Below are 25,177 nucleotides of genomic sequence, written 5' to 3' on the forward strand. Positions count from 1 at the left end.
CACAGTCCAGTTTAAAGTGAATGATTGCAGGACGGTGTGGCAAATGGCTTTTTTGCATAAACGCCTACTGTAGCTCTGATTGGCTATGGCGCACCGGTCTGCGTAGACTCCAGTCTTGGACGAGACAGATGGTTTTTATTAGGTTTTATTTACGGCAGTGTCTATTAATTGTCCAAATGCAAGGCCGCTTTCCCACTCTATATTGCTATAGAATTTTCACAAATACATTTACATTACATTTACGTCATTTAGCAGACGCTCTTATCCAGAGCGACTTACAGTTAGTGAGTGCATACATTTTTCATACTGGCCCCCCGTGGGAAACGAACCTACAACCCTGGCGTTGCAAGTGCCATGCTCTACCAACTGAGCTACACGGGGCCCTCTTTTATTGTATGAGAGCATGGTTCACACACGCTTGTGAAATGCCTTAGTATATGTAATTCTATTCTAAGAATTTATGAACACCTGAACATGATCATATCTAAGTGCTCGCCAGCAATTTAAAAAAAAAAGGTCATATTCTTCCTGGGTGTGTATATGAAGAGATTTTAATACGATTTCATGTTGCTAAAATGCTGTCAGTTCCACTTTAAGCAAAAGCCATTTGTCAAAGACTTCACTCAATCTGAATACCTGTCATGTTCTCTGACACAGGGTCAACAAGGCTCTTATACACTCTTAGAAAAAAAAGGTGCTATCTACAACCTAAAGGGGTTCTTCAGTTGTCCCCATGGGAGAACCCTTTGAATAACCCTTTTTGGTTTCCATAGAAGAAACCAAAGGGGTGGAAACCAAAGGGGTTATCTTATGGGGACAGCTGAATAACTATTTTGGAACCCTTTTTTCTAAGAGTGCTGTATGTGTACTCTTCTACAGTATGTGTACTGTATGTGCTCCACACACAGCCGAGAGCCACAAACCTTGACCCCGACACGGTTCTATACCTACAGCACCAGCATGGGCATCGCTTTAGGAAATCTGCACAGTAACTGGCATTTTACCGTGTTGTGTGAAATAACTATTGGGATAACTGTGTTCAGCACAGGTAATTACAGTATATCCTCTGGGCACATTCTGGTCTGGAGGTGGAGACTGACGAGCTTCGCCCCGCGTTGCAGATGATCGGCCAGAGCAATGCCCAGTTTGCACCGATTTCCTAATCTACATCACTTAGGATGTAGTTGTTTGGAACGCAAGGTGATTTGTAGATCAGTGATTCTGCGCACCACTCAAACGTGGAGATAGTTTAGTAGTTCATTCCCATCATGCACTGTGTGCTGTGGTGTTGAAATACAGGGCTGCCACATGCATGCGTATTTGAGTGTTAGTGGTGAGGTCATATTTTTAAAAAATCTGTTTTGTAAAATCATTGTAAAATCACATGACATGTATTGATTGTACTGTAATATAAGTGGGGTCATAAAATGGAAGACAGGCATTGTATGTGAATGGTTTTATTCCAACAATGGAACACATTGAAACAAAGTAATAGTGTTAGTAAAATAACCTGCTCTAGGTATGATCTAGTCAGAAGCATGCATACAGTGCCTTGCAAAAGTATTCATCCCCCTTGGCCTTTTTTTCTATTTTGTTGCATAACAACCTGTAATTTAAATAGATTTTTATTTGGATTTCATGTAATTGACATACACAAAATAATCCAAATTGGTGAAGTGAAATGAAAAAATAAATAACGGAAAAGTGGTGCGTGCATATGTATTCACCCACTTTGCTATGAAGCCCCTAAATAAGATCTGGTGCAACCAATTACCTTCAGAAGTCACATAATTAGTTAAATAAAGTCCACCTGTGTGCAATGTAAGTGTCACATGATCTCAGTATATATACACCTGTTCTGAAAGGCCCCAGAGTCTGCAACACCACTAAGCAAGGGGCACCATGAAGACCACGGAGCTCTACAAACAGGTCAGGGACAAAGCTGTGAAGAAGTACAGATCAGGGTTGGGTTAAAAAAAAATATCAGAAACTTTGAACATCCCACAGAGCACCATTAAATCCATTATTAAAAAATGGAAAGAATATGGCACCACAACAAACCTGCCAAGAGAGGGCAGCCCACCAAAACTCACGGACCAGGCAAGGATGGCATTAATCAGAGAGGTAACAAAGAGACCAAAGATAACCCTGAAGGAGCTGCAAAGCTCCACAGCGGAGATTGGAGTATCTGTCCCATAGGACCACTTTAAGCCGTACACTCCACAGAGCTGGGCTTTACGGAAGAGTGGCCAGAAAAAAGCCATTGCTTAAAGAAAAAAATAAGCAAACACGTTTGGTGTTCGCCAAAAGGCATGTGGGAGACTCCCCAAACATATGGAAGAAGGTACTCTGGTCAGATGAGACTAAAATTGAGCTTTTTGGCCATCAAGGAAAATGCTATGTCTGGCACAAACCCAACACCTCTAATCACCACGAGAACACCATCCCCACAGTGAAGCATGGTGGTGGCAGCATCATGCTGTGGGGATGTTTTTCATCGGCAGGGACTGGGAAACTGGTCTGAATTGAAGGAATGATGAATGGCGCTAAATACAGGGAAATTCTTGAGGGAAACCTGTTTCAGTCTTCCAGAGATTTGAGACTGGGACGGAGGTTCACCTTCCAGCAGGACAATGACCCTAAGCATACTACTAAAGCAACACTCGAGTGGTTTAAGGGGAAACATTTAAATGTCTTGGAATGGCCTAGTCAAAGCCCAGACCTCAATCCAATTGAGAATCTGTGGTAAGACTTAAAGATTGCTGTACACCAGCGGAACCCATCGAACTTGAAGGAGCTGGAGCAGTTTTGCCTTGAAGAATCTGCAAAAATCCCAGTGGCTAGATGTGCCAAGCTTATAGAGACATACCCCAAGAGACTTGCAGCTGTAATTGCTGCAAAAGGTGAATAGTTATGCATGCTCAAGTGTTCCGTTTTTTTGTCTTATTTCTTGTTTGTTTCACAATAAAAATATTTTGCATCTTCAAATTGGTAGGTATGTTGTGTAAATCAAAATGATACAACCCCCCCAAAAAAATTAATTCCAGGTTGTAAGGCAACAAAACAGGAAAAATGCCAAGGGGGGTGAATACTTTCGCAAGCCACTGTACTAAGTCAACATGTGTCCTGTACAATTTAAAAATACGACTCTAACAACTAACATCTTTAGTGGAAGTCATATTGTTATGTTCCATGCAGAACAGCTAATATGATTTAAGCCTGTTTTTAAAAGTGCATATTCATTTATTTAAAAGGCCCCATTTATTTGAAGAGAAATTCATAACACTTATTTTACGCAAAAAAAATGTATCATTTAGAAATGTGTGTCAAGCAGTGGTATGTCTTGGATACATTGATACAAACATTCACTTTTAAACCAATGAAATGCGTCAGACTAACTGACGATTAAGCAACATTGCTGATGTCATAACTTGCCTAACAATAGAAAGAAATACATGACTCCTCTAGCTTGTACAGTAATAGTTTGAAGGCACAAATGAAAATCGCAGTGTTCGATCATTGAAATTGTGACATATACACCCTGTGTCATCTATTGACTAATATTGTGTAGAGAGTGCTGTTGTGACTAAACTCACAAGGGAACCATTTTTGAGCATGAGGATAAATGTATAGACAGACAACATTATTGCTCAATACAGAGCATTTGCCAGTTTACTATAAAGCATTTACAGACATCAGAGCACTTCTCAACAGTAAGTGTCGATATGGTTATTGGGTGCTCAAAGCATATCGAGCTACAGTATACAGCTACTCCCCTAGCAGCATTCATTTCTTATCGGAGAGACTATGTGAAGTCAAGCGTGGTGGTTGGAAGGGAGGCCTGTGAAACTACAGTGTGTAAACTATGTTGTTGAAACTTTTCTCCCTCACTTCTTAATTCCAGCCACTTGCATACAGTAGTTTATACAACGGGTGGGTCTAATCCTGAATGCTGTTTGGTTAAAACTGCATTCCAGCCGGTGTCTATTCCACAAATTACCACCGGCTAAATCTATGACCTTAAAATGCCTATTTACTCTGTTCCATCTGGCTGCGCAATCCACTGTCTCATCAACCCAGCCAAGCAATTTATAAACGTATCTCCACTATAAAAAGCATCTAGACATTATCTCACATTTCTTTTAGACTAACATTTAGTTTTCAACAACGGAGATTTGTATAAACCTTGCTGTCTGTCTCTCCGACATTTGCAACATTGTTTCAATATTCAAATTCGATCTCCAGCTGTCCCATAGTAATGAATGTGTCTGGACGAGACGGGCAGACAGGCAGCGTTTCTCAGCCAGTCGAAATCATGAATCAGCTGGCATCATTTTAATGGACATATACAAAGAAATGTAAATTGAAAAAAGGTCAAACGAAACCAAGTGCAGCTAGTTTGCAGTCTTTCCAGCTTCAGTTTGAAGTGATTGTGTTAGCTGTGTTGTTGGCTAGCTCCTCTGAACAACAGTGTCCTGACCAGTGAGCACATTTTCTATGCCAGGTGAAATCGCGCCTCATTAGCTCATTGTTATGGATGTATCCAAATAAATGTCACTAGAAAAAAGCTTAAACAAATACAAATGCAGTTACTTTGCTGTTGTTCTGACTGCACTTTTTGACATGACCGTAAGTTAGCCGTAGTTGGCTAGCTAGCAAGCAAGGAATAAGAACGTTGCCAGCCAATATGGCAATGGAACATTTAGAACGAACGACTGGGTCGCGTCTATAGATATAGAACAAAAAGACTGAACGACTGGGTCGCATCTCTGGCAACCGAACCGATAGAACGGCTTGGGTAGCAACCCTAGATTTGTGTCGGGACTATATCCTGTGGAAGGATGAAATAGTATGAATAAATTCATATAAATACAGTTTTTAATGAAAATATGTCAATCATTATTTGAATATGTTGGTAACCTGTTGTATAAAAGTGATAATGTCCTCGAAGCCGGTGTTTGGAGGATATATTGGCACTTCGTCTCGGGCCTAACAACACCCATGCCAATATATCCTCCGGACGCCAGCTTCTCGGCCATTATCACTTAAATGTAATACTAAATTGTAATTATTTTGCACTATGGACTATTTATTGCCTTACCTCCATAACTTACTACATTTGCACACACTGTACATACATTTTCTATTGTGTTATTGACTGTATGTTTTGTTTATCCCATGTGTAACTCTGTGTTGTTGTTGTTTTTATCGCACTGCTTTGCTTTATCTTGGCCAGGTTGCAGTTGTAAATGAGAACTTGTACTCAACTGGCTTACCTGGTTAAATAAAGGTTAAATACAAAATTTGACCTGAACAGAGTTGCTTATGGATGAACAGAACCACATATAATACGTCAGCATAAGTGACATATAACTACAATAGCTAAATGTCACTATTTTAATATATTCAATGAGACCATGTTGGATAGAAATAGGCTGATGGATTAGCGCCTTCCTTCTCTCAAACCCCCTTCATCCCAGAGGAAATGCCCAATAGAACGGCTCTGAATGTCAGGGCCAGGAAGCCGGTCCCCAACAGGTCCCCCAGAGCCGTGAGGTACGGGATAGAGTAGTTGTCCGGGTCCAGCCCCCGCCGCCACATCCAGCGGACCATCAGGTCAGCCGTGTACAGCAGAATCACCACCTGTGAATAACAATAAACATATGTATTGTTCACACTACCAGCATCAACTTATTTTTTCTTGTGCAAGTATTCATCCCCATTTTCAAAGGGCACCTCTTGTCGGACAACTATAACCAAACAAGCGCTCCTCTGTTCCATTGTATGCCACTGTTATGTTCATACTGGTTGGAACTGAACGATTAAGCTTTGGTTATGTGCATGGAGCAATGCTGAGAAGAGCTGATACAGTATTTGGCTATGCTGGGCCTGATAACCCACTGTGTATGCTGGACTTTAGTCAAACCCAATCCTTGACTCTTTATTGAGCAGTAATCATTCTATTGCCTCTTGGTTTAGATCTTGTTTTTATACGGTCTAGGTTTAAATAGTTACTATTACACATATGCTCTTGCACAAGTCAGCACAGTTATATCACATATGGTTTTTGTAAGCCACATCTGTCTGTTGCTGTATACAGTGTATAATAATTTTTATATGTCCCCTACTGATAAGTGGCTATCAAGTTAACCCTAAAAAGTTGCAGATGACAACACAGGTAATTTCAACTCTACTGAAAAAGACCATTCGATGTGATAAACAGCAGGACTAAAACACTGTTGTGGTCTAACCAGACGTGTCAGTCTGTTGGTCGACCTGTTTCAGCAACATGTGGTTTGAATTGCAGCGCTGGAGTTCAGCCAAGCAAGAGGGCTGAGAAACTGTAAATCTTTTATGAAACATTTCTACTAAGGCCGTTGTTTATCTTGACGTGATAAAGTCAGCCCAATGATTTTAGTGTAAGCCTATGATTCCCTCGACCCAAACCCCCCTTAATGTGCGAGATCCAAACAAAAAAGAGCTGCAGAGAAAATAAATATTCACCTAACATTTTCACAAAGTTCACAGGTTTATGGCAATACAGTTGTCCTACTTTCTTTTTGCAGTGCGTCACTATGGAATAACTCGGTTAAATGAAATGATATAGAATAAAATATTATAACACAGGGGTGTTATAGTATTTGAAAAAGCACCATTATCATTTCTACACAATTCCTATTTGGTTTCAACCATTGAAGTTTAGTTATAGACCAAAAAACCTAAATAAATAATTGCACTCTAATTAATTATTATTATGTCCAAATGTCAGCTTTTCTTGTGATATTTTTTATTTATAGATTTTTCACTACACAGTATGCAGCTGTTACAGTAGGAGTTGTATACGGTCTATGGTTTAGATAGTTTCATGTCTGTGGTACATATACATTTGACCTCTGACCTGTAGCAGGGCTGCACACAGGTAAAGGCAGACGAAGGCAGGCGTGAGGGCGCCATGGCCACCCTTCAGTAAGTGGATGGTGTAGAGGAAGATCAGGTGACCCGGAACCACCAGGAAGATCAGAACCCTGGCTGACTTGGAGTTGACCCCTGTAGATGTAAACAGGAGACTTAGAGGACTTTAAAACAGTTTGGATGAAATGACAACACCCTAGGTAAGTCGAACATAATCTAAAACTTAAAAAAGTTAGCAATCCTTTTATCGTCTACGAGGAAGTGTGCAAGACAAGGCAGGGTAATGTCAACTGACGACTGCTATGGGTAAGTAATATTGTGTGTGGATGTGTGCAGTAGTCAAATTGGGATTTTGTACTGTAGGTGAATACATTTTTCCCATAACTGGTTGCCTTTCAATTACAAAATCGATTCAACAAAAATGCTTTCTCCTATCCTAAGGTGGTGGAGCACTGTTCCCTTGACCCCAATTTGCCCCCTGTGCTTGTTTGTGTTACTTTTGAAGTGTGTTTTGACTGCTGACCTGAGGAGCAGAAGGTCAGGCAGGGGCCAGGCCAGTGTTGTGCCATCTTGGAGGGCAGGGTCCCAGGCATGCTCCAGTAGTGGAGGTAAGTGGAGATGCGGCTGGCCTGGATGGCCACCAAGTTACCTCCCACACCTGGGTGAAGGGAAGGAACATAACAATCATTGGAAATAGAGGTAGGTGTTTTTTTGTGGTATCATTTGTTGAAATTGTCTGTTACATATTTAGGCTTGAGCTTTAATAAATGATATGTATTTTCAAGGTTATGAAGCATCTTTAAGGTAATTGTAGGGCTTATTCTGCTGTAACTGTAATGGCATATCTGTAAAGTGAGTTTGTGCACAGAGAGAGCATGATCTTGTGTCCATGAGTGTGGTGATGTGATTTGAAGGAGTCAGGCGCAGGAGGGTAAATCACAGAAGAACAGGTTTATTCCGTTGACACAGCAGTACGCAGCAATGCGTCAAACACTGCAGAAATATACGGCGCACTGGAAACAACAAGGCACACGGGTGAATATCCCGCCGATACAAAATACAAGAGCTCCACCGAGCTAATCTAACCTCCACAATAAACAATCACACACAAAGACAAGGGGGCAGAGGGAACACTTATACCAGGTACTGATGAGGGGATATGAACCAGGTGTGTGTAATAACCAAGACAAAAGAAATGTAATGATGAGATGAGGAGCGGCAGTGGCTAGAAGGCCGAAGCCTGCCCGAACAAGGAGAGGAGGCAGCTTCGGAGGAAGTCGTGACAATGAGATTATACCGCTTCTCTTCAAATCAGAGAAGCATTAAAAGCGTGGTAGCAAGCACAACGCTACAGGTGTTGTTGAAGTCTGCGCGTCGGTGCAGACTTCAACAACTGTTCCTCTACTTAATCCTTTGTATCATCCAGTCATGAGAAACTCAATATGATCCTTATAACCCTAACCACATCCTCACTCAGAAACATGGAAGGACCAAATGAGAGGGATAATAAATGCATATCTTATAGCCTTGAGCGCGTCTCTCTGAGAGGGATAAAAATATGTCTAATAGCCTTGAGCGTGTCTCGCTGTAGTTCCCTGCAATAGCTCTTAAAATCACATTCTCAACAGCCATGCTTCCACAGCCTACAGCTAAGTCAATGAGTTTACCCATTTAGACACTATATTATTGGATGGGGGAAGAGGAAGGGAGAGAGGTGGAGAGGGAGAGAGTGATTGAGGCAGAAGGAGAGAGAGAGGAAGAGAGATATTGTGAGGGAGGCAGAGGGAGAGCGGTGAGAGAGACATAAACAGGGATGGAGGGAGAAAGAAAGAGCGAGTAAGAGAGAGAAAGAAACACTGAATGGCAATGCAAATGTACTTCCTGTCTTGAAATGCAGATAAAAGCGAAAAGCTTTAGTATCGCTAGCTGAGGCTGGCAAAGATGCAGTGTAGAGGAAATCCGAAGCAGAGAATGTATAGTTTTCATTCAAAACAGGCTGAGGTTTATGTAAACCCTATTGTTATTCCTCTCCAGTGATGGTGGCTAGCCATGGGTTACAAACATCGCCATACTAAAGAGTCTTATTTACTGATGTGGGAACTTCAAAACATTCCTCCTTCCCCTCTGATGTTCTGACTAGGCTGCTGAGTGGTTTAAATTAGTGTCCTTTTATTCCATATAAGTAATAAACATCTCGGGAGGCCACATAGTCATGGCTTTCAAGACTCATAATGCATTTATAAGTGATATTCTTCACAATTAACAGGTATATATCACTAACTTAAATGATCAAAAATGTCTGTAAATATCACAGACTAGGCCTTTAGTGACTTGGCACTCTGCAACTTGTGTGGAGCTGACTTATGACTAATGAAATAAAATGTTGATGCCATTTAGATGCTTTACATTAAGCTGTTGTGCTTTGTAAACAATCACACAAATTATAGTAATTTACTGTCACACTTCAAAGACAGTTTAAATGTAACAGGACAAGATCCCACGCCCATCTATTTTCTCATACGTCATATATCTCTCTACCAAGACAACCAGATGTTGTCTTTGAGGGAAAGGAGTACCAGATTTGACATTTAAGCTTACATAATATGTTACAGTAGTGGACAGGCTAGGGATAACATATATATAAGGAAAGTGATGCTCTGTTTATAACCACTTGAGACCAATTAAGCTATGGCTTCTTGACTCAAACCCATTTCCCGACATGAGCACAAATGAGATTTAATGGTGGTTTTACGAGAGACATATTTAGTAAGGGTAAGCAGCATTGCAAAAAGGTTAAACCTGTTTCTAGTTTTTCCCATATCCCACTGGGCACAGACGTTCAACCTCTAGTTTTGATTTACATTTGGTTGAGTTGTCAACTAACATGAATTCAACGTGAAATCAACAACGTCACCATATCTTGGATTTAGGTTAAAAGTTGGGTGAAAAAATGACTAAATGCCCTTATGTTGATGACTTTTTGCAAATCCAATCAGTTTTCCACGTTGATTCAACGTCATCACATTGATTTTCTTGGTTGAAATGATGTGGAAACTACATTGATTCAACCAGTATTTGCCCAGTGGGACAGCTGTTTCTCGGGTGGATTCTTGAGGATATTTGTTAGTTAGGAGGAAGTAGGAACTATTCAACATTGAAATAAGATTTTAATCTGAGCATTGAATTATACGAAGGTCCCACCCTTTGATTTGTTTGAGGAGTATGGTTCGGTCCACTCACCGTTGATTACTGGGGTGAATACCGCCATGCCCTCAAAGTTTGGGTCGCTCACGGTCTTGTCCAGTATAAGGCCTCCGATACTGTGGTTTAAAAGGACACAATGGGACACAAACGCCACTTAACATGTTCAAAGCTGAAAAGTGTCTAAGGGACATGTCATAATATGTCATAAAAGTTCTAAAAAAAATTATCTGCATTGATCTGAAAGGAGAGGATAGATGAAAGCGAAATGGTGCATGGAAGCCTACTGAGAAGTATATTTTACCTGTCCAGTTATATCAAATCAGTTTAGATAAAGGTGACAAAAGAGGAAGCAATTAAGACCTTCAAGACACATATACTGCATATTTGTCTCCTTGAAAGCTAGTTGGAAGCTCCTGAGTCTTTTGTATATCATTAATAGAACATTGATTGAATATTGATAGAATGTTGATTGAATTACAATAGATTGTTGAAAGTCCCAGGCCTTTACCTGCTGATGGACATGGCCACGATGACGGGCTGCCACCCAGACCTCAGGACCTCTCTAATTGGAGGAGAGCGCCGGGCAATGACCACCCACAGCGGGATGAGAACCAGGAAGAAGCCACACACCAGCACAGGCAGGTACCACATCTCTGGAAGACAGGACAGGTAGCGAGTGTGTGTGAGAAGGTGAGCAGATTCCACATACAATTTTTTTACACAGGTATAAAATAAGTGTTAAAATTTGTATCTGGAACACACCCAATACACTGTGTTAGACATTTATCAAGCAGACCTGCAATAACCAGCGAACGTAACATTATGACTGTAACTACTGTTCCCTGAAGGAGGGAAACGAGGTACAACCCAACTATGGGGAGTCGCACTCTCGCGACTTCGATTGAAGAACTGAAATCATGCCTGACAAGGATAATGAAATCTGCGCCTCGCTGGAAGCCCAGCCTTCCACAGGTGATAAGCCGAGGCTCGGATTCATTCCTTTAATTAATTTCCCCATAGTTGTGTTGTACCTCGTTTCCCTCCTTCAGGGAACAGTAGTTATAGTCCTAACTTTACATTCCTTTTCAGTCGGTACAACACAACTATGGGGAAATGAAATCCCGCCCCAAACCGGCCCCAATGGATACCAAATGAAATGGCCCATGGCAGACTACCCAGACCTCTACCACGCAAGATGCGGTAGTCTGGGTATTGTGCACACTGCGTGCTGCCTAATGACCCACTCCTGTCCCAGCTGTAAGCAGACTGTGGGCTACACTGGGAGCAGTGACATCCAAGCGATAAAACTCACAAAAGTGTGTGGTGAGGTAACTCTTGCCCCTTGAAGCCATATGCCAGGGAGATAGCCTTCACATTCCAGTGGGAGAGACACTGCTTAGAGAGCACCCTGCCGTGAACTGGAAGTGCAAAACAGACAAAAAGCTGGTCACATAACAGGATATCCTGGGTCCGCTCAATGTACTTGTGTAAAGCTCGTACTGGACAAATGGCATGTAACCGCTGTTGCTTCTCGGGAATGAAAAGCATTGCGCTGGAGACAGACAGCTCATTTCAGGGTTCATATGAACCACAGAGTGTGTGTGTAACAGTAATGTTTTTGTAGAGGGGCGCACTGGTCCCTCAGACCCGTGCTAAGGCCCCTCGCTCCGGGGTTACCCAAGCCAAGTGCTCGGGGGCTGCTTCCTTATCGGAGGTGCAATCAAGCCCTGCTTCCTCCACTCCCTCCAACTCCAGGAATTGGAAATAGGAATGAGTTGCCATAATGCCGGGGGAAAGCTAGGATGTTTAATTTGCCAGAAGTTATGCATGCTAGCCGACTTTAGCAAATGTTTTGTCTAAGCTAGGCTAGATAGCCTCTTTGATTGCAACACGGTCCGTTTAGAATAACCAAGCGACTTAACGTTACTGTGATGAGTGTGATAGAAGGAGTCAGGCGCAGGAGGGTAATCACCAAATGCAGAGTTTATTCCGTCGTACACAAATAGCGCTGGATAGCGACAAGCGAAACAGGCACAGGGGAAAATCTACCCTGGCAATACAATGTAACGGTAGCTCCAACAATAACAGGCACAGGGGAAATTTCTACCCCGGCAATAATAATAATAAGGTACGAGTAGCTCCACCGAGCTACACTACTCTCACAAAAAAACAATCACCCACAGGACAAGGGGGGCAGAGGGAACACTTATTCACGGACTAATGAGGGGATAAGAACCAGGTGTGTGTGATTGACCAGACAAGACAAATGGAATGATGAATAATGGAGCGGCAGTGGCTAGTAAGCCGGTGACGACGAATGCCGAAACCTGCCTGAACAAGGAGGGGAGGCAGCCTCGGCGGAAGTCGTGACAGTACCCCCCCCCCCCCCCCTTGACACGCAGCTCCAGCAGCACGCCAACCCCGGCCTCGGGGACGGCCAGGAGGACACGGAGCAGGGCGAGCCGGATGGCGACGGTGGAAATCCCGCAACAGGGAGGGATCGAGGATATCGTGACCCAGCACCGTTCCTCCAGACCGTACCCCTCCCACTCCACAAGGTACTGAAAGCCCGACGCCTCGAATCCAGGATGGAACGGAAAGAGTACGCCGGGGCCCCCTCGATGTCCAGAGGAGGTGGAGGAACCTCCCGAACCTCAGACTCCTGGAGCGGACCAACCACCACCGGCCTGAGGAGAGACACATGAAACGAGGGGTTAATACGGTAATCAGGGTGAAGTAATAACCTATAAGTAACCTCGTTGATTCTCCTCAGGACTTTGAACGGCCCCACAAACTGCGGGCTCAGCTTCCGGCAGGGCAGGCGGAGGGGCAGATTCCGGGTCGAGAGCCAGACCCGATCCCCCGGTACGAAGACCGGGGCCTCACTGTGGTGACGTCAGCATTGGCCTTCTGATGACGCACGTCGCGCTGAAGGTGAATGTGGGCAGCGTCCCACGTCTCCTCTGCACGCAGAAACCAGTCATCCACCACAGGAGCCTCGGTCTGGCTCTGGTGCCACGGTGCCAGAACCGGTTGGTAACCTAAAACACATTGGAATGGCGTTAGGTTAGTAGAGGAGTGGCGGAGAGAGTTCTGGGCATATTCTGCCCATGGCAAGAACACCGACCACTCCCCCGGCCGGTCCTGGCAGTAGGACCGCAGGAACCTACCCATATCCTGATTCACCGTTCCACCTGCCCATTTGACTCGGGGTGGAACCCAGAGGTCAGGCTGACCGAGACCCCTAGACGTTCCATGAACGCCTTCCAAACCTTGGACGTGAACTGGGGACCTCGGTCGGACACTATATCCTCTGGCACCCCGTAGTGCCGGAAGACATGAGTAAACAGGGCCTCCGCAGTCTGCAGGGCCGTGGGGAGACCGGGGAGAAAAAGGAGGCGGCAGGACTTGGAAAAGTGGTCCACAACAAGCAGGATGGTGGTGTTACCTTGGGAGAGGGGAAGATCAGTCAAGAAATCAACACTAAGGTGAGACCATGGTCATTGTGGAACTGGTAAAGGTTGTAACTTACCCGCTGGGAGGTGCCTAGGTGCCTTACTCTGGGCACACACCGAGCAGGCGGAGACGTATACCCTCACGTCCTTAGCCAAGGTAGGCCACCAGTACTTTCTTATCAGGCAGCGCACTGTACGACCGATACCTGGGTGACCAGAGGAGGGTGACGTGTGTGCCCAGAAGATCAGACGATCATGGATAAGAACAGGCACTACCGCAGCACAGCTGGACACTGAGGTGGAGATGGATCTGTGCGTAATGCCTGCTCTATATCTGCGTCCATCGCCCATACTACCGGTGCCACAATGCAGAAGGCCGGGAGTATGGGGGTGTTGTCTCTGGGCCTCTCTTCTGTGTCATACAGCCGGGACAGTGCGTCTGCCTTCACGTTCTTCGTACCCGGAATGTATGACAGTGTAAAATCAAACTGGGTGAAGAATAGGGCCCACCTGGCCTGGCGAGGATTCAGCCTCCTCGCTGCCCGGATGTACTCCAGGTTACGGTGGTCCGTCCAGACGAGGAAAGGGTGTTTCGCCTCTTCGAGCCAATGCCTCCACACGGTCAAAGCTCGGACAACAGCCAACAGCTCCTGATCACCAACGTCGTAGTTCTGCTCCGCCGGGCTGAGCTTCTTAGAGAAGAAGGCACAGAGGCGGAGCTTGGGTGGCGTGCCCGTGCGTTGGGATAGGACAGCGCCTATCCCTACCTCGGATGCATCCACCTCCACTACGAATGTATGATGGATCGGGGTGGGCCAGTACCGGGGCTGAGGTGAACAGACCCCGCAGTTTCCTGAAGGTCAGGTCAGCCTCAGCAGACCAGCAGAGCCAGGAAGGCCCACCCTTCAACAGGGATGTAATGGGAGCTGCAACCTTGCCAAAGCCCCGGATAAATCTCCGATAGTCATTGGTGAAGCCAAGGAAGCGCAGCATCTCCTTAACCGTGGTTGGAGTCGGCAAATTACGCACGGCTGAAATGCAATCTCCCACCATCTCCACACCTGAGGTGGGTGATTCTGTGATGAGTGTGATAGAAGGAGTCAGGCGCAAAAAAAACAATCACACACAAGGACAAGGGGGCCAGAGGGAACACTTATACACAGACTAATGAGGGGATAAGAACCAGGTTTGTGTGATTGACCAGACAAGACAAATGGAATGATGATTAATGGAGCGGTAGTGGCTAGTAAGCCGGTGATGACGAACGCCGAAACCTGCCCGTCGGCGGAAGTCTTGACAGCTACATACACTACTCATTCAAGGGTTTTTCTTTATTTTTACTATTTTCTACATTGTAGAATAATAGTGAAGACATCAAAACTATGAAATAACATAATAATAATCATGTAGTAACCAAAAAAGTGTTAAACAAATGAAAATATATTTTATATTTGTGATTCTTCAAATAGCCACCCTTTGCCTTGATGACTGCTTTGCACACTCTTGGCATTCTCTCAACCAGCTTCACCTGGAATGATTTTCCAACAGTCTTGAAGGAGTTCCCACATATGCTGAGCACTTGTTGGCTGCTTTTGCTTCACTCTGCGGTCCGACTCATCCCAAACCAGGTTGAGCGCGGGAAGCTACCGCATACACCACGCCCAGGCAGACATTACATTTGCATCCGACCAGACCCAATCCATCTCTACGTCCCGCAACTCAGATTCAGCCAAGGTACGGGCACCCTTGAGAGGAAGTCACTATCAGAAACACCAAGCCTCCTCAAGAATGCTACACAATTGTCAAGAGAACCTGCGCCGCGGGCAAGCCACTGTTACTGACATCGTCCCCTAGTCCCGCACACAAACTGATTCAAGCGAGGGCAGCCAGAGCATGCGCTGAGACATACAAGACAATAAACGTGAGTATCTTTTTATTCATTTGGGCATGGTCGTGAACCCAAACCTGGCTTGTTAGCCTTCGTCTTTTCGTTCGCGTTAGCCATCTTACTCTTTGCTACAACCAGGCCAAGCAATCCGATTAACTAATTGGTTTGTGGTTAGGAAACTAGGAGAACAAATAGAAAAACTCCAGCACACAAAGTCAAGGGAGTGAGCACGCTCTACCACAAAGTGATCCAAAAATGTTTGTTTTTAGTAGCGTGAATCGTTCCTGCTCACATCGAAGTGAAGAGCAGAAGAATTAAAGGAATCCGAGCCTTGGGCTTATCACCTGTGGAAGGCGGGGCTTCCAGCGAGGTTCAGATTTCATTGGCCTTGTCAGGCGTGATGTTAGTTCTTCAATCGAAGTAGCGAGAGTGCGACTCCCCATAGTTGTATTGTACCGAGAGTATCAACTGAAAGGGAACCAGACTTTGCTGCCCTCTACTAATGGCAGAAAATAAGTACTGAATATGAATTGTCTTTCGAGAGATTTGACAGGATATTTAATTTGGAAAGTAATTTGATTTTTTATTCACTGTAAAGGTCAATAAAACATTTTCTTGCCTGGAAAGGAAATTAAACGTACAATGAAATAACGATGAAATAATGTAAAATATCTACTTTGTGATCATAGTCTATTCCAGCTGGAAATAATGAGAGATCAGTTTCAAATCAACCCTTTTCTACCAAGCACTTTCCTACAAAATCTGAAAGAACTGGGCTACTGTCTCATTCTTTACCCTTCTCGTCAAAGTGTGCACTCATTAATTCCCCTTCATGAACTGGTGTAAAACATATTGTGGAAACTCCATCTAGTCTAGCCCTTGCCCGTGGGAAGGTGTTATGGGGTGGGGTGCTGTTGACGGGGGTGCAGTCGACAGGGGGGGTTGCTGAGTATTTTTCTCTGCTCATACAGGAGTAATAAAGATACTCATTTAGTAGGGCATTTAAAAACAAAAAAATAATTTACCAGGAGGTGCTGCAGCACTCTCAGCACTCCTACTTCCCGTGGCTATGGTCTAGCCCATGCATACATTAATCCAATACTTTTAAATACATGAGGGGGGAACAAGTGCCCATTTTGGGGAGAAGTGTAGGGAATCGGAACCTAGGCATATGAAAATAGCTCTACCCAGAGCCATATATTTAGTATAATATTGGCTCTGGCTCCACCTAGGCATTCTTCAATATTGCATCCAGTCCTGGGAATCATCAAGATGGGCCTAGTCAGAGATTCAAACATCCTTTTGTACTTTTACAGTTTTTTTCCCCCCGACAGGACAGTATGAAGTGAGGGGTACAGACAATGAAGGAGGAATGACAGGAAGGAAGGGCACAGAGAGTGGCCGAGGCTGGAACCCCGTTGCCGGGGGGAGCATAAGTGGTCCGGTGGTTGAGAGAGTTACCGCTCAACCAGATTCCGGCACATTCTAGTTATTTTGTGGCGATTCATCTGACCTTTGAACCTGAAGAGGAAGCTGCTGACCCCGGCCAGCAGAGAGAGGGTGATGAGGTCACCCAAGCTGGCAGCGATGGGTGTGGCCACATTGTCAGGGTTGATGCCCACCTTCCTGGAGCCAATGATCACTCCCACCATCACTAGTCCTACCGACACAGAGAGTGGACACACATACTATGGTCTACTGTCAATCTAAAATAGAATCATCAATATCAAAGGGCATATCTAGTTTCATTTATATATTCAAACATTTCAGCAGGACAACTCTTACGGTTTGTAGGGTTCCTGACTGTGATCTATTGCCAAAAGATAGAAAAGATCACTCTCAATTTCTGGTTTACCTAATAAATATGCAGCTGCTAAACATCTGAACAATCGAAGTGATAACATGGTGTAGCAATCTTCACTAATGAGCCCTGTTACAATTCCCACAAAGTGGCTTAACCATAGTTGGTATATGGCGTTACACTTATTGGCGCAATGGGTAGGGCGCTTGCCTTTCACGTTAGCGACCTGGGTTCACGTCCCCGTTTATCCGTTCGCTACAATACTACCTAGAGTTACTGGTGTCAGTCAGAGCTTGTATATCAGCTAGTGGCAAGTATACTGTTGTGGTTTTGTCCCGTTGACCTACCCAAGGACAGGGCAGCTACAAAGGCTGTGGTGACACTACTGCCACATAGGACAGCAGCCTGTAGCAAGTCTACATGACCCCTGGTCAACGCGCCCAACCCCACTGCAGCTACTGCAGCCAGGAAACCCACCACTGTGGCCTGGACCTATGGAGGAAGAGAGAGGGGGAATAACAAAGAGAGAGAGAGAGAGAGAGAAACAGAGAGAGAGAGAGAGAGAGAGAAACAGAGAGAGAGAGAGAACAGGAGAGTCAGCAAGGGAAGGGTATGGGGACAGGAAAAGAAGGAGGGGGATAGAGAGAGAGAGAGAGAGAGAGAGAGAGAGAGAGAGAGAGAGAGAGAGAGAGAGAGAGAGAGAGAGAGAGAGAATTAATTAAGCATGGTACTGAGACATGTCATTGCCTTGATACAATGACACCATCTTGTGCCCTCTGTTGGATTCACAGATAAACTCACTCTATAATAACTTGTGTGGTTGACATTACAGGCTAGCCAAAGTGACAGCACTGGGTTGATAAAATGCCATTGGTGTTTGCTGGACAGAGAGGTCAGTGTCACCTGAATGAGAGCCAAGTTGCTACACACCATCCTCCACTGCTGCTTCGGGTCATCCATCTGCCCAGTGTTAGCCTGATAGGGAGGAGGGAGGGGAAGTTAGAGAGGAGAGGGGGAGAGATATAACATTTAAATGGTTGTGTGTTTGTGTGTAAAATCATGTTTTCGTTTGAGCTTTAAACATGTCGTGCCAGCATTGAGTGTGTGTGTGTGTCAGTGTCTGTGTGTGTGCATGCGTGCCTATGAGTGTGTGTGAAATTGTGCATCCACTCACTGCTGTAGACAGTCTGGATGCCAGTGTCATCTCTAGGTTGCCTTTCAGTCCCACCAGGGCTGGCACCAAGATAAACACCTCTGTGATCTCCTTAAACACCTCCCAGTGCTGAAAAATACACAATTAAACACTAGCTAGTACTGAAACAATCTACTCTGCTTAATATCCATAAAAACTTGCCAGTGCTGAAACATTCACAATGATCTCCTTAAACACCTCTCAGTGATGAAATATCCCAATCCCTCCCAACATATTTTCTGCTAGCCTGGTTGCCAGATATACAGTACTTCTGCTTTAGCCAACTGCTTGGTCGTTGTCATGCCAAAACAGAAAGGAGTTGGGTCAAGCACAAACAGATCTGGCAAGCAGAATAATTCACTGTAACAGGACAGGATTATTACCGGTATTATATAATTTATTTATTCAGATTAAAAGCATACTCTTGCTGTTATCATCTCATAACAATCTAATAACTATAATTTGAAGATTGAGGTTATAGTGAAACTAAAATGACAGTCTTACTGTAACTCAGTCTGTTTTGCTGTTTTGCGTTGATATTATGGGTTACAGGTGAATGTTTGAATGAATCCAACCAATGTTCATGGTTGATGTATTTGGGGTTTCCCCCACACATTTTTGTCATTTCCAATTAAAATGGAACAAAATTGAGCTTTCAAGGCTGACTTCAGTCAAAGTGACTACCAACCCACCAACCTATTCCATTATTCAGCGAGTTAGTCATGCCATGCGACTGCTGGGATCTTTCCAAAAGGTAAACCAGGGAAAGAGCTATTGCGCTGCTCTACTCTTATCTGCCTCTGTGTCCTTTGTGCTACACTACTAGCTACACGCGCTATGCCTATCTGCATGTCTTACAGAGTACACAAAAAATACTAAAAAAGTGTCATCATCTCCTAAATGTTCCATGGGGTACAGCCACAAGTACCCTGAGTCCCAGAGCGGTTTGTGCTGTCTTGCCAACTCCTATTGAAAATAACATATGAATTGGCAAGACAGCACAAACAGATGTAGGACTTAGGCTAAGCCTCGAGTGCATTATCTATCAGATATTGACACATGTTCTATAGGCTGCAGCACTCTCATGTCATGGATGCTCTTTCTAGCTGTAATTTACAGGAAGTGTCAAGGGTCTTCTGACTGCACTTTGAATCAGCTTAATGTCCCCAAATAGATAGATTTGGCACTCTCTTCCTGTCGTCTGTTTATCAGTCCCTCCTACATTTTCCATACGATCCATGTTGAAACACCTACATTTAAATAGATGTCCTTTGTTTTTAGTACAAGAAGTCCCGCTATGACCTCTGCAAAGCCATCAAACAAGCAAAAAGGACAATACAGTGCATTCGGAAAGGATTCAGCCCCTTTGACTTATTCTAAAATTGATTTATTTTTTATTTTTCTCATCAATCTACACACAATACCCCATAATGACGAAGCAAAAACAGGTGTTTCTACATTTTTGCAAATGTATATATATATAAATAAACTGAAATATCACATTTACATAAGTATTCAGACCCTTTACTCAGTACTTTGTTGAAGCACCTTTGGCAGCGATTACAGCCTTGAGTCTTCTTGGGTATGACGCTACAAGCTTGGCACACCTGTATTTGGGGAGTTCCTCCCATTCCTCTCTGCAGATCCTCTCAAGCTCTGTCAGGTTGGATGAGGAGCGTCGCTGCACAGCTATTTTCAGGTCTCTCCAGAGATGTTCGATCGGGTTCAAGTCCAGGCTCTGGCTGGGCCACTCAAGGACATTCAGAGACTTGTCCCTAAGCCACTCCTGCGTTGTCTTGGCTGTGTGCTTAGGGTCGTTGTCCTGTTGGAAGGTTAACCTTCACCCCAGTCTGAGGTCCTGAGCGCTCTGGAGCAGGTTTTCATTAATAATCCCTCTGTACTTTAATCCGTTAATCTTTCCCTCGATCCTGACTAGTCTCCCAGTCCCTGCCGCTGAAAAACATCCCCACAGCATGATGCTGCCACCACCATGCTTCACCGTAGGGATGGTATTGGCCAGATGATGAGCGGTGCCTGGTTTCCTCCAGACGTTACGCTTGGCATCCAGGCCAAAGAGTTCAATCTTGGTTTAATCAGAGCAGAGAATCTTGTTTCTCATGTTCTGAGAGTCCTTTACGTGCCTTTTGGCAAACTCCAAGCGGGCTGTCATGTGCATTTTACTGAGGAGTGGCTTCCGTCTGGCAACTCTACCGTAAAGGCCTGATTGGTGGAGTGCTGCAGAGATGGTTGTCCTTCTGGAAGGTTCTTCCATCTCCACAGAGCTCTGAAGCTCTGTCAGAGTGACCATCGGGTTTTTGGTCACCTCCCTGACCAAGGCCCTTCTCCCCCGATTGCTCAGTTTGGCCGGGCGGCCAGCTCTAGGTGGTTCCAAACTTCTTTCCATTTAAGAATGATGGAGGCCACTGTGTTCTTGGGGAACTTCAATGCTGAAGAAATGTTTTGGTACCCATTTTACATTTTACATTTTAGTCATTTAGCAGACGCTCTTATCCAGAGCGACTTACAGGAGCAATTAGGGTTAAGTGCCTTGCTTAAGGGCACATCGACAGATTTTTCACCTAGTCGGCTCGGGGATTAGAACCAGCGACCTTTCGGTTACTGGCACAACGCTCTTACCCACTAAGCTACCTGCCGTACCCTTCCCCAGATCTGTGCCTCGACACAATCCTGTCTCAGAGCTCTACGGACAATTCCTTCGACCTCATGGTTTGGTTTTTGCTCTGACATGCACTGTCAACTGTGGGACCTTATATAGACAGGTGTGTGCCTTTCCAAATCATGTCCAATCAATTGAATTGACCACAGGTGGACTCCAATCAAGTTGTAGAAACATCTCAAGGATGATCAATGGAAACAGGATGCACCTGAGCTCAATTTCGAGTCTCATAGCAAAGGGTCTGAATACTTATGTAAATATGGTATTTTAGTTTTTTCTAAAAACCTGTTTTCGCTTTGTCATTATGGGGTATTGTGTGTAAATTGATGAGGGAAAAAAAACATATCCAGAAGAAGGCTCTAACGCAACAAAATGTGGAAAAAGTGAAGGGGTCTAAATACTTTCCGAATGCACTGTAGCTTCCTTACTTTCTTATTATTCTTCTCGTGTGTTTTTGTTCTACTTGACTTTTTAATGTATTTTTTTTAATAGTACTGCTGATATTGATTACTGCATTGTTGGGAAAGATCATACAAGAAAGGCATTTCACTGTACTTGGCCTGAGGGAACACACTAAATGTATTGGGTAAAGTGTTATGAAATGTAATGTCATGTAATATTTTAAATTATATATATATGCCTTAATGTTGCTGGACCCTAGGAAGAGTAGCTGCTGCCTTGGCAGCAGCTAATGGGGATCCTCAATAACTACAAATACAAATGACAATAAAAACTTGAAATGTATCATTTCATGGTACATTTTCCACTGTCCTCAATGCTTTGTTGATAGTTTCTTCCTACATTTTCCATAGTAAACAGTTCAGCTTCTCTCATGACACAAGCATCACATTGCCACAGATTACTCATTTGGGGTGTGTCTCAAATGGCACCCTATGTGTCCTGGTCAAAAGTAGTGCACTTAAATGAAACACGATAGACAGCCGATAGACTGCTGATTGGTACTTATCACAGTAGGAGGCCGTTCCTTCTCTTGCTAGAACTAAATATGTACCTGCTGCGTACCGACCTGGTACCGATGAACCTGCCTACTTGTAGAATCGCAAAGCTAGGCAGTGTCAGACAACTTGACTTTGAGCCAATCAGAGTGTAGTGTAGTAAGCTCAGTAACATGAGGACAGGATGTGTATAATTAAGGGTAAGTTTACTCGGCAAGCTTAGCACTCCATCACAGCATACATCATCAGCACATACATCCTCTTCTTCTCCCTATCTGAAATCCTGTTCTTATTATACTTCTGTTCTCTGACAGAATATGTAGAATAAAATACCTGTTGTCTCTAGTGGTAAACGTGGGTAGTGCACCAGAACACAACATATTTCCCTCTTGTGAAAGTAAACCTCTCTCCAAGCATAACCCAACTAAAGCATTCCACAATTCTTGAATTGAACAGTTATTCTTATACAAAGCACATACTAATAACACTGTTAAAACGCACAGTACAATAACCATAACGACAGTAACATCAGAATATCACATTGACACTTACAGTCAATTACATTACTCACAACCTTTCAGATTTTACTGAATATAGTCCTTTAGCCAAGCCGGGCTTCTTCTGCCTCTCTGTTTGAATAGTCTGTTGTGAGTGCAAGGGTACTTGGGGATGAACAGCACCATTTAATAGTGTGGCCTGCTCAGGACACAGTGAGAGATGCGACGCATTCCATGTCTTTCCGTTCTGTCGTCAATGACATATGTGTATGGTCCTTTCCTTTGGATAACTTCGTGTGGCGCACTGTAATTTGGTGCACCCTTTTTGACATGAAAGGGAAGTTTTACCCGCATATGATCTCCCTCTTTGATGATTGATCATTTCGCCCCCCGTTTGGCATCCGTGTAGGATTTCACTTTTTCTTGTATGGCACACACTCTGGTACGCAAGGCATCGTGGGAGAATGTTAAGTTTTGTGCGCAGCATTCTGTTGTTCAACAGCACACAGGGCGCAACTCATGTAGTGGCATGAGCTGTCCTCCTGTAGTGCATGAGAAATTGTTGCACATATGGTTTCCAAGGCTTTACCCTTCGGATCGCCGTTTGGAAACAGTCTTTTAGAACGCGGTTCCAGCGTGCCACCTTTCCATTTGTTCGTGGGTAGTACACAGACACTTTGGTGTGTTTAATGTCCATTCTTTTGAAGTAAATTGGGCAACATTATCGCTTACGATTTCGTAGCAATTTCCGTTGCGACTGAACACATCAGTTAAGAATTGAATGACAGCCTGGGTAGTTACATTACTGGTGAACGCAGCCTCAGGCCATTTACTGTAGGAATCCATGAGGGTTATCGCGTCGTGACAATCTGCTGGGGCAGTTTCAAACGGACCAACAATGTCAATTCCAAGTTTTTACCAATGGCCTTCAGGAAGGGGAACAGGCTGGAGAGGCGCGAAATGCGTCTTTGTAGTTTTGTCATTTGTCTGACAGTGTCCATTCTAGGTTTACAGTAGAGCTCACGGAGCCTTTGTTTTGTTCGGACGACTCCCTGGTGGATGTCATGAGCTAGTGAAACCAGTCTGTGACGCAGCGTAATGGTCACTAGCAGGCGGTTTGGACCATGGTACACTAAACAGTCTTGTACAGGGAGTTCCTCCCGAATGGTAAAGTAAGGTAACAGGTCTGGGGAAAATTTTTTTCTCGTTTTGGGCCAGCCTTTTTCAATCTGGCTGCGTAAAGCAGTTCTGGGCATGTAGCACATTCGGAGGAGAACTCAGCCACTGACAGAGCGTTGAGCTCAGTGGATAGCAGTGATCTCGCAATGCGCAATCCAGTGCGACCGACGCATTTTGATGCCAATAGGGTAGTAAGGGCCTGATGATCAGTTCGTGGTGTAAAACCCCACAGGAACGTTCACCACCGCTCAACCGACCACACACAGGCAAGCGCTTCCTTTTCTGCTATAGAGTATTTGCGCTCGGCTGAGGAGAGGAAACGGGATGCAAACGCCACTGTGCGTTCTGTTCCATCTGGATGTACTTGCGTAAGCACACCACCCAAGCCATAATCTGATGCATCAGTGGACACCAGGATAGGAAGAGCAGGGTCGAATATAGCCAGGGCAGAGCTATCAACAATCAGCTGCTTGACTTTCTCGAAGCTATCCTGCGCAGCATCCGTCCACGTGAAAGGGCCGTCTGTCCTGAGGCAGGCGCGCATATGCTCGACCTTTGTAGAGTAATTGCGGATGAATTTGGAGTACCACCCAGTTCAGTCAAGGAAGGAGCGCAGGGTGGTAGCATCGGAAGGAGCAGGGGCCTTAAGAATGGCACTGACATGTCCATAATCAAGTAGTAGTCATTGTGCTGTGATGGTATGACCAAGGAAGGTCAGGCTCATTTTGTTGAAGTGACATTTTTCTTTGTTTAGCAGCAGACCAGCGTTCTCCAAGGTGCTGAGAACGGCTTGCAAGTTGCAGTCATGTTCCTATTTCATTTTTCTGTATATTATGATGTTATCCAGGTAGGCTTGTGCACCTTGTATGTTCTGCAGTAGGGAGGAAATCATATTTTGAAAACGCAGGACCTGAAAAGGCTGTTGTGCGTAATGAACGCTGTCAAGTCCCGGCTCTCGTCGTGAAGGAGGACCTGATGGTAGGCACTAGCCAAATCAATGGTTGAGAACACAGTAGCACCTTGTAGCTCAGCAAAGAGATCTTCCATGTGAGGAAGTGGATAACTGTCAATGATCACTGCTTTGTTTGGCTTGCGCAAGTTCACACACATGCGTATATCTCAATTTTTCTTTTTGGTAACCACTATGGGTGAAACCCACGGGGAGGCATCGATTTTCTCAATAATATTAGAGGTTAGCAATTAGCAAGCGAACCAGGTCAGCAGAGACCACTTTTTTAACAGACAGTGGTAGTCAACTTAGTTTTTGTTGCACATCAGTAACATCCCCTTTAACTTTCACGCGGTGCGTGAACCCTTTGAGCGACTTACAGTTAGTGAACGCATACATTGTTTTTTTCATACTGGCCCCCCGTGGGAAACGAACCCACATCCCTGCCGGCCAAACCCTCCCCTACC

General features: G+C 44.4%; 1 protein-coding gene across 3 annotated transcripts in view; it reads right to left on the reverse strand.

The window, feature by feature from the left end:
- Positions 1 to 2,656: 2,656 nt before the first annotated feature.
- Positions 2,657 to 25,177, reverse strand: part of LOC311139042 (solute carrier family 41 member 1-like) — a 40,526-nt gene continuing 18,005 nt past the window's right edge. For all 3 annotated transcript variants that reach the window (XM_084173890.1, XM_084173889.1, XM_084173888.1), the window contains 9 exons: positions 18,435 to 18,542; positions 18,164 to 18,235; positions 17,608 to 17,752; positions 16,973 to 17,119; positions 10,625 to 10,769; positions 10,153 to 10,232; positions 7,436 to 7,570; positions 6,899 to 7,047; positions 2,657 to 5,643 (listed from right to left, as the gene is read on the reverse strand). In XM_084173890.1, coding sequence (XP_084030016.1) covers positions 5,461 to 5,643; positions 6,899 to 7,047; positions 7,436 to 7,570; positions 10,153 to 10,232; positions 10,625 to 10,769; positions 16,973 to 17,119; positions 17,608 to 17,752; positions 18,164 to 18,235; positions 18,435 to 18,542 — 1,164 coding nt within the window. In that variant the 3' untranslated portion in view covers positions 2,657 to 5,460. The remainder of the gene's footprint in view (positions 5,644 to 6,898; positions 7,048 to 7,435; positions 7,571 to 10,152; positions 10,233 to 10,624; positions 10,770 to 16,972; positions 17,120 to 17,607; positions 17,753 to 18,163; positions 18,236 to 18,434; positions 18,543 to 25,177) is intronic.

This window comes from Coregonus lavaretus (assembly GCF_964263955.1).
Source record: "Coregonus lavaretus genome assembly, chromosome: 12".
In the NCBI taxonomy this organism is placed as follows: Eukaryota; Metazoa; Chordata; class Actinopteri; order Salmoniformes; family Salmonidae; genus Coregonus; species Coregonus lavaretus.